This window comes from Phalacrocorax aristotelis, chromosome 3 (assembly GCF_949628215.1).
Source record: "Phalacrocorax aristotelis chromosome 3, bGulAri2.1, whole genome shotgun sequence".
NCBI classification, from domain to species: Eukaryota; Metazoa; Chordata; class Aves; order Suliformes; family Phalacrocoracidae; genus Phalacrocorax; species Phalacrocorax aristotelis.
Genome location: NC_134278.1, coordinates 86,938,787 through 86,948,623, shown reverse-complemented (window position 1 = coordinate 86,948,623; position 9,837 = coordinate 86,938,787). Strand labels below are relative to the sequence as shown.

Genomic DNA, 9,837 nt, shown 5'->3' with positions numbered 1-9,837 from the left:
AGCCCTGCTGCTCCCTGCATCCTCCGTGCTGGACACTGGGTGCGGCACCCATCCAGCACATTGGGCGTCCAGCTTGCAGAGCACCCAGGGGCCTCAATCCCAGCTGGGAAGCTCCTGCCCAGCATCATCCAGCTGCTGATGGCTTCTCACAGGCACTCTGGGGTCATCTGATTTCCCCCAGGTCCCATGGATCCCCTGTAACCTTTTTACGTGTATTTATGCTTGCAAAAGCCTCCTCAGAGGCCACAGGCCATTTGTCATGCCACATTGCTCTGTTACACACACCCACTACCCACCCTGGACTTCATTGCAATGAGCAGAGGCCAGTGGTACCACCTGGGGTGCTGGATGTGGCTCCCGGTGCGTCAGAATTACAATATATCAAAGAAGGAGATCTGAAAGCTTTTATCTTATCATTGCAGGATCTGCAGATAAACTTCAGAAATAAAAAACAGGGCAAAGGGAAATGAAATAATCCACATATCTAGTTTTAATATCCAGCCTCATACCTACGGGTAACTGAAAAATGACCTGGAGGGAAGATACCTCCTGCATTAGGGACTCAGATCAGCAACATAATCAGAGTAAATGGTTTTCTTCATGCTGCTCAATGGAGAAATCCCTCTGGCATGGATGTGCTCACTATAAATAAATAAAACTTCAGAAACCAGCATCCAGCACAGATGAGATCTAGCCTTGTAAATTAGTAAACCACTGCCCATGTACAATATTGCTGCAGGTTTTGTGCCTGATCCTGTACATATTTAACCTCCCCCATGTAAATAGTTCTCTGAAGTTAATGGAGCTGTACTAATTTGCAATGGCTGGGGATTAAGCCGCTGGGGTTAAGCATTTCTGCCGGCTCTGCCGGCTCTGATTGCAGCACGTTGTAGTTAAAGGGCTGTAGGATGACTTGGAGATGTTCCTGCGCTGGAAAGGAAACATCTGTGGCCATTACACTGTGTCACCAGTGGCCCTAGGGCACAGTCCAGGTACAAGCACTCACCCTTTGCAGGCCGCGTCCTTGGACAGAGACATCCCGCTCCCACCCTGCAGAGGAGGGTGCAGACATTTTGTCAGATGCTGCAATGTAAAGCTCATTTCTCTCGTTCATTTTCACTGGGGACGTATCAATGTTTTCCAGAGACCATTTCATTACTATTATGCTGCTTGCAAGCATCTTAATTTAAATCACATTATAGGTGCACCAAGGCAAAATGATCTATCCACAGCCTAAATAATAAACCAGAGTGAAAACATCCTTGGGCTGTGAGAGGCTAGAACAAGCACTAATTGAAATGTATAAACTTGCATAACATTATTTATAGAAAGGAGCCCAATTGTCAAAGGCCCTGAGAGAGCTGGAACATGGGAACATTTGTTCTCCCTGCAAAGAAAAATGAATTATGGAAGTTTATAAATTCCAGTTGCTTTGTTTGTTTGTCTCCTGATGTGCCTAAGGACTGCTTGAAAGGTATTTATGGTTCCTGGCTGCTGCTTCTTGATGGCGTTTTTTTTAACCTTGTACTTCTGCATGCCATTGCCTCGCAGGATCTTGGAGCAGGAGATAAGCTTTATGCACTCCGTTCCTCAGCCACAGAAAAATGCAGGTTTACCCTGATGTTCTGCAGTAGCAAATTTATTTTAGGGGATGTCTGGAGGAGGCCAGGGCTCACCAAGCCACCAGATATTTTGCAGAGGGTGGTGGGGTGGCTGCCATGTTTCAGAGTTTCATGATCAAACGGACACCTCTCCCTCCTTGATCCTGCCGTCTCCTCCTGACATGGTGTTGCTTATTTTCTTCTTTCACTGCCAGGAACAGAGGTGCCATGAAGACTCTAACGCTCTACATGGTTTGATTTGCAAGGCAGAAAGTGTGCCACATATTACTAAAATGCACTATACCACATAATTTCCTGGTAGTGCTGTATTCGGCCAGGGCTGCCAACTGGCCAGAGAGCTCAAGAAATATGGCAGAGAAATTATGTATCATCAAACCCAAATGTTGATGAATGTTTCCTCCCAGGCTCTGCTCAGAAGCACTATGGCTTTGGGTTATGTGCTGCAATTGGTCATTTTCCTCCTATCCACCCGTGTAAAACGTTGCTCCTCAAGGGTCTGAGACACTTGCCAGCATCCAAAAATGCCATTTATTCAATTACCTGGTTTTAGGCATTCTCCAATACCATCTCATTATGAAAGGTAATGGCTGAGTACTGGAGTTTCAGTGCAGCTGGCTGCTAAGTGATTTAAAATGGAAGCTCCAGGTCACCTGCGCTCAGGGGACATAAGAAACAAGAAAATGTCTTCAGAGAAAAATTTCATACCTCCCTGAAGGCAGATGTCCTCTGACAGTGCTGCCTTTCAGGGACCTCCCTTTGGGTCCTGCTTGCTGCGATATTGCTAAGAGCCACCTGCAAAATGCCCAAGGGCCAGACGCCCCAGGCAGGTTCTCCGTCCTGGGCTGCCCCAGCCCCTTCCCTCCAACATGCTTTCAAACCCATTTTCCTGCAGTTTCTTGCATTTCAAGACCTGCCTTGCTACCACCAAAAGGAAGAAGGGCAAAGCACATGGGGATTTGAGCTTGGAGATGATCAACACCATTATGTCTGGGAGGAAAGTTTCACAGCACCAGCCTCTACCACCCATGGATTTTGTGCTGGGTCAACAAACTCAGGTGATATCCCCAAATAATCAAACAGTACTGGCAGTCCAGAGGTGGATTTTTACCAGGTGAGCTTGTAGCTGCATCCCCCTTGCAACCCTTTTGTGGAAAGTGACACATCGTGTCCTCTGGGGACTCTGGTGGCCCCGGGGATCACCTATGGGATTCACGCTTCTGGAAAAGGCATTTTTGTTGGTGTACGTGCTTCTCTTCTGAGGAAAGGGAGACTCATCCACTGCTTTGGCAAGGCTTGGCTAAACCAGTGTGACCTTTATGGGTAGAAACAGCTTTATTTTGCTGCACTAAGGGGAGACACCATCCATGATGACAGCTGCCTGTTTTCCTTCGCCATCACCTTTACCTGCAACACAGCGAGACAGGCCCAGGAGCAGAGTCTGGCCTCCATGTTGCATTAAACACAACCCGATTTGGGGGTTGGGATTTGGGAGTAATTTAAGAGGTGGATTTTAACAGTCCTGGCTTCAAGGCAAGGAGTCATTATCTGTTTTTCAGGTCGCAAGCCACATGAAATGTAATGCATTAAAAAGTCATCAGTGGCTGCTGCAAAGGATCGCTGTGCTCCCCCAGCCCAGCTGTCGTCCTGTGGTACCGCATTCTTGAAAAGGCTCCCTCTCTCCCTGGCACCGATTGAATGCCTTTTTATAAATATTTGGAATAAATGAATAAACTGTTGAAATTCCCCAGAAGGGGAGAGAAACATTTCCACGAGCAATGTGGGGCAAGCATGAGTCATCATGTAAAACTTCTCAGAGACCTGCACATTTACAAATGGTTGGTAAACATCTAAATTAGGAAATCTCCTCAGAGAGATGGTAAGCAATTTATTTTATCAATAGATAGCAAAGAACTGACATACAGAAAAGAAAATGTCTCAAAATATCAACCAGCTTATCAAAAAGTCAAAGCACAATAAAATGTGGAGGTTGTGGACTCCAGCAAAAACCTTCCCATGAAACACAATAAAAGCACAAATATTAATTCTGACATTTATACTTACAAAAAGGACCTGTAAGAGAGAAAAATAAAAAAGAAATGTAAAATAAAATGAGACTAAGTAACCTGAACAACAGCAAAGTAAATCAACAGCAATGTAAAATAAGTATGCCTTGTCATCTGCTGCTGTCCATGGCCCAAAACTTTATGAAATACAGGGCTTGCTTGGCTTGGATTTGGAAAAACACAGTGTGCCTAAATTGTTATTTTTTTCAAATACAGACATGCCTAGAAAAATACGCTAAAAATTCAACAGTTCTGGGAATATGCAGACCAATAAGAAAGAAAATTGTGCTAACAGGAATCTTTTTGCGAAGGAGAGAGTACAGGGCTTGCCAATTGTGTAATGTATGATTGAAGGTGACAGCACTTGCAGATATTTTAGGGAGCACCAGATCATAAACAAGCGTTAACTTGGAGGAATTCCCAGAAAACAAGAAGCAATTGCATGAATAAATTGCAAGGCATTTTAGCGGTGCAAAAGGTGACATCTGAGGAAGAACCAGCTGGAGGCTGCAACAACACGTGGCTGCTGCTTACAAGTCTTGGGTAAGAAACAACAGAGCTTGGGACGGGCTGCACATCTGGAGTTGTCATAAACATGGTGGCAGACCTGCAGCGACATCAGTCGTCACAGTGCAAATCCACCACGGCTTTGACAAGTTGTCACCCAGGAAAGCACCAGCAAAAGTGGGACCAGAGGAAATTGCTGGTGCTGTTCTCTGCCTGAGCAGCATCTACCTGGCTGCTCCCTGCCCTGCCTCCATCAACATGATGCAGGTTACATTAAATATCTAGACTTTGATTGAAACCAAACCTGCCCCAGCCCAGCAGCATGCAGCAGTCCTGATCGCAAGAAGTTTTTAGTTGCTAGTAAACCAGGAAGGATGGAGATTGGGCAGATCGCAGACAGGTATACCTGCAGGGGGGCAGGTATGAGGGGAGTCTTCCAAGGTTAAGGATACTGGAGCATGGCATGTGTTGTGTCCCCACTCCTTCCCTGGCTGCTTTCAAGGACTGGGCAGGGAGAACTCTCCCAGGTGGCACTCAGGCAGGGGCGCTCCTTCAGCCCTTCGTCCTACTGCTTCCCTGTCTCCCTCTCTTTCCTCCCCTGGCTGTGCTGGGCTGCTCGTGTCCCTACACTGGAAATTACAAACTGCCCAGCAGGCTTGACTGGTGGCTCAGGGCATGCCTGAGGGGCGGCTCCCCTGAAGGAAGGAGGAAGAGGAGGAGGTGGTGGCGATGGCCCTGGTGTCACACTGCTGGCATGGCTCAGCACACAGGACACGGGAGCTGCTGGTGCCATGGCAGGCAGCAGTGGTCTCCAAAACAGGATGAGGCCCCTATGGCCAATAGGGCTGTGCTGGGATGTCTGCTCAGATAGACCCAAGCAGGAGGTCAGCATCCCCGCGTGGCCCAGCCACAGCAGGAGCTGCCTGGCCATGCATTTGGGCTGAATTTGCTTTACATCTGGGCTTTGGGGAAGGACTTTGAAATCTCTTCTGAAGTTCATAAGCAAGCAGCTTTCATTTGCCAACAACACAGAGATATTTAGCAGGGCCATCAATAGCTGGTAACACTCATGAGTCCCAACAAAAAGCCACAGGTGCTTGTGTCCTTCACTCAAGCAAGCAAAGCAGAGCAGCATCGGAGGCCTCTTTTCCTCCACCAAGGTCAGCCAAGAGTGGCCAATAGGTTGAAAAGTCCATAGTGAGGGACAGACAGATGGACACACACACACAAACTATCCCAGTAGGAAGGCACAGTCCTGCTCAAGGGGGCAAAAATCTGTTCTCTGTGCACCAGCAGCAGCTGAGCAGTTACAGCAGTCTGGGGAAGCAGAGCAACTTCTGTCCTGCCCATGTCAAAACCTCATGAAACAGAAATGATTTTGCTGCCCAGTGATGCTCCTGTGCCCTTCCTAAGGGCTGGGCAGAGTGTGGTCTCCAGAATATTCAGCTTTATTTTTTCCAGTTTTGCATAGAAGTTTACAAACATGCAGCAAGAAGAAAATCAAGATCATTAGATATTCAGGGGAGGGAGGATTAGGAAGAAAGTGAAGTGTCCACCCATTAAAACATGCCCCTTTTTAACTTCTCACCTCTACTGGGAAAGTATCCAATTATTTCTTAAATGACCCTGATATTTTCTGCCTCAGCCTCCTTGCCTGGTTAGCCATTTCACATATTTATTAACCTTTGCATGAAATAATACTTCCTGATATCTGTTCCCAGTTTGTTTCTCTTTAATTTCCATTTATAGCACATTTTCTTATCCTCTGACCATGTTAAAATAGAACAATAAGTATGTTTGACATGGTGCAAGTTACTTAAGATCAAGATCCTCCCCTGACCTTGATTTTATTTTTTTAAAACATGCTCTAAAACACAGAAAAAACATTTTAATGAACTTTGATGAAAAAGCAAGTAGAAAGCTCAGAGAATCAGCAACCACACAGCATTTCACACCTGTGCTGGCAGCCAGTTACCTGAGGACTGCCATGAAGATCACTGATCTGGTGATGGTGGTTACAGTCCAGTTCCACTCTGACAGGTATCAGCTGGAGGCAGATGGGGAAAGTGAGGAGCTGTGGGCTGCACCATCTCTCTATGAGATGCAGTGGAGAACCAGGTAGCTGTAAGAAATGAGGTGGCAGTGGGACAGGCACGGGAAAGGAAGTGTTAATTCCCAATGCAGTGATACAAATTGGCTTGGGTGATGCTTTCCCTTCTGACCAGGCAGATGTGAAAAGGTGCCCTTCCCTTGCTCTGAAGAGAGAGTCTGCTTCCAAGTACAATCTGGCAACTCCACAAGCAATAAATGCACAAGGAGAAGCAATGAGGAATACTTTAGTTATGGCACAAGAACATCTTATGTTGTCATCTCTGTCTTGGTACAAGCCCTCAATATAATTTCACCTCAGGAGGAGGTTGCTTATGAAGCTAAAATAAAATGGAAGGAAACAATTTAGCCTCCAACCAAATGCACGTGCACACAAAGCAAACAGTGAATCAATGTCGTCTCCAGCTGGTCCATCACCATTTTATGGACTATCAGGCAGTTCCCTGGTAGGGACTATCATGCTCAATAAAAGCATTAGCCTGCCCAGAACAGCCCCTCCATGTCCTCCTGCACTGATAAACCAGTTAAGTGTGGTTATACATCCTGCTGTGACACAGCTGACAAGGTTGCACCCCTCAACGGAAACATCTGAAACTGAAAAACATTTCTGCTCAATCCTCTTTAGCTGGAAGGTTAGTGGTTGCTCTGCAGTTTGGTGCTGTGGCAGAGAGATATGGGTGCCTGCAACGGCCAAGAGCCACAGCAACCTGTATATACCTTATCTGCCTCTGGAAGCTTTCTTCACACAACTATTTTATCAATAGTGCTTTAACCTGCCAGGCTGCCAAGGGTGTTTTCCTCTTACCTGAATTCCAAGCTCAACATGCATACACTAGAAACCCTGGGTTTCACCTGGGGCTCTTTGAGGTCAAGACAAACATCATGACAGGCAGGACTAAGAGCAGCCAAGTTAAACTGTGCCCTGACAAAGCACCATCCTCTCAAACACACTGTGCAGCTCAGTGCCAGGGCTGCACCACTATAGCTCAAGAGCTGGAAGGCTGATGAGGGTGTCCAGCCTTTAGGGAAGCAGGTCAGAAGTGGCTTTGAAGGCTGGCCAGCAGGGTGCTCAGCACATGCAGGAGGGCTGCTCCTTTTGGGCAACCAGCATCAACTCCCACCACCCAAAAGATGCTCCCCTGATTGTCCCCTGGCTCCCCATGGCATCGCATAGGTGTGACTGAATGGGCCAGCAAGGCTGGCCACCTCACACCTTGGGAACCATTTAATCCTCAGCAGCATAGAGGCTCACAATTACAGAAACATGTTTGTGTTTCTGCTCCCTGAACTCACTGCACTTCATCTACTCTCCTGGGCTTTAAGCCCTAAGCAGACAGAGTTCATGCAGGTGGATTTGTCCTACATAGCCCAAGATTTGGAAGAATAAACATGAGTCCCCCCTAGTCTGCCTGTTCCTTCTGCTCATTTCTCCCCTGCCACAACTGGCCAATTTACCTTTGCTGTTCATCCAACCCAGGATTTACAGCATCTGGAAGACTCAAAATTTGATTGAAGGGAAAAAAGAGAAAAGCTACAGTAAACTCGAAGTCCTGATTATGCACAGCTTTATGCGAACAATGCCACTGCCACCTTGGAGAATGGGCCTGGAGGACAAGTCAGAGAAAGCTTCACAGTGTAAAGGTTACTTGGTTGTGAATATGTTGTACAATTATAATCAGGATTTAACAATTACCTATTTTATATGCAAAAACAGGAATTATGACAAACTCCGAGGGTTATTCGTTTTCTGAGTTGCAATCTCTTTATTTGGTTAAGTGGTCTGAGTCAATAAAGTCATACTTTTCTCTATTTCCGAGAGTTTCTTCAGCATCTGGCTCACCTTGGCCTCATCAAACTCCAGACAAAGAAACTCCGATTCCTACAAAACAAAATTGCAAGATCAATAGTTGAGAAAGAGAATGGCTTTTCAGGCATACAATGGAGACAGGATAGCGAGTTCTTATTTCCTGACGATTTGTGTCCTGTTCTTCCTTTTTTCCTGGTACCACTTAAATAACCTCAGTAGACCCAGAGGCTGGCTACACACCTACTGAGCAAGAGCAGCACGTGCCACCAGGCCAGGCAGCGGCTGCCAAAGAGGACATATAAAGGCTGAGTTATGCCCACCTTTCCTTTCAACATAGGCATCAGCTTGAGTCTCTCCTTGGCTGCAAACTTTTGCAAAACTTGTAGAAATTTAATTATATCCGAGACTTCCATTTTTCTTTCCAACCTGGTGATCCCCAAAGCTGTCTCTGCAGATGCTGTGAACTGCAAAGCAGTTGGAGCCACCACACAAAGCTCGTCACATACGAAAACCAGATTTTATACAGGGGAAAACAAGAATCCAAAACACAGGTCTTGTACAGGGTGTTCCAGTCTGGAAGTTCAGACGAGTTTTATATTCTCCTACATACGAGCTCTAGTGTCAGTATAAACTTAGAAGCAAGTTAAGCAGCACTGATTTGCTCTGAAAAGTCCTGTCACATCTTAAGAAGTAATTATTCTCTGATAAGATGGATATTGGGATATAGTAAAAGGATCTTGTCAAAGGCCCAGAAAATAAAGAATATATATAAAAAATTAAAGAATATATGTTTGTGTGTATACATAAAAATTAAAAAATTTCAAATTATATGGAACTTATTAATAAACAGCAAGGCGAAAAGGCCTCCTGAGGTCTCCAGTCCATTAGCCTTACCTACTGGCATGTCTATAGTTGTGAAGTATTTCCTGTAGTGAGTCGGGCAGAAGAAATGTTTGAGATTGCCCAGAGCATGACTGTGTACTAAAGATCATTCCAGGTGAAGCACTGTCAGTGATAGAGAAACAAACTGAAAATATTTGAAGATGAAAGTGAAGCCGGTATGCAGGAAGTTTCCTTATGAGACACTGGAATACTGTTAGCAATCAGTATCACTGTGTGTTCACTGAATATGTAACACAGACCCTGTGGTGCTTATAAAAGCAGAAGGGCATCTCCAGGTCTCAACTGTTTTCTACCAGACTAAAATTTCTATCATTATTTCAAAATACGTTTTTTCCATACAATTAGCATCTACCCAAAACACCACAACTGCATCCTTCACATTTATGGATTTAATAGTTAACACACAAAGATAATATCATTGGACAAATTAAATCCATCAACTTTTACTAACTGCATTTTAGGACTGTTACGAGCATTTGCCCCCAGGTGTCAGGAATAGTTTTACCTTTTACCCTCTCTCGTTATCCCAAAGGTTCCTGGGTTGTTTCATTTTTTTGGAAGAACCAAACCAGTGAGATACAAACCAAAATGCTGACAGAGGCAGCAAGGGGATCAGTTTGTGTGTAATTATCACAAAAGGTGCTGCCAGAAGAATGCTAACATGAAAGAAATGAGGTGCCATCAGTCAGCAGTCAGGAAGCTGAGCATGTGAAGTGCATGGAAAGGTTGTGCTGGACATCAGTCACACGGAGAACTACAATAGTTCAAGGCAGAAATCAAAATGGTGATTTAAACCTTAAAACTTGAAACTTTCGAAGAAAGAAGA

General features: G+C 45.3%; 1 protein-coding gene across 2 annotated transcripts in view; it reads right to left on the bottom strand.

Annotated features, from left to right (window-relative positions):
* Positions 1–3,487: 3,487 nt before the first annotated feature.
* The window catches only part of COMMD1 (copper metabolism domain containing 1), a 95,467-nt gene continuing 89,117 nt past the window's right edge, over positions 3,488–9,837 (bottom strand). For both annotated transcript variants that reach the window (XM_075088335.1, XM_075088336.1), the window contains exon 3: positions 3,488–8,180. In XM_075088335.1, coding sequence (XP_074944436.1) covers positions 8,073–8,180 — 108 coding nt within the window. In that variant the 3' untranslated portion in view covers positions 3,488–8,072. The remainder of the gene's footprint in view (positions 8,181–9,837) is intronic.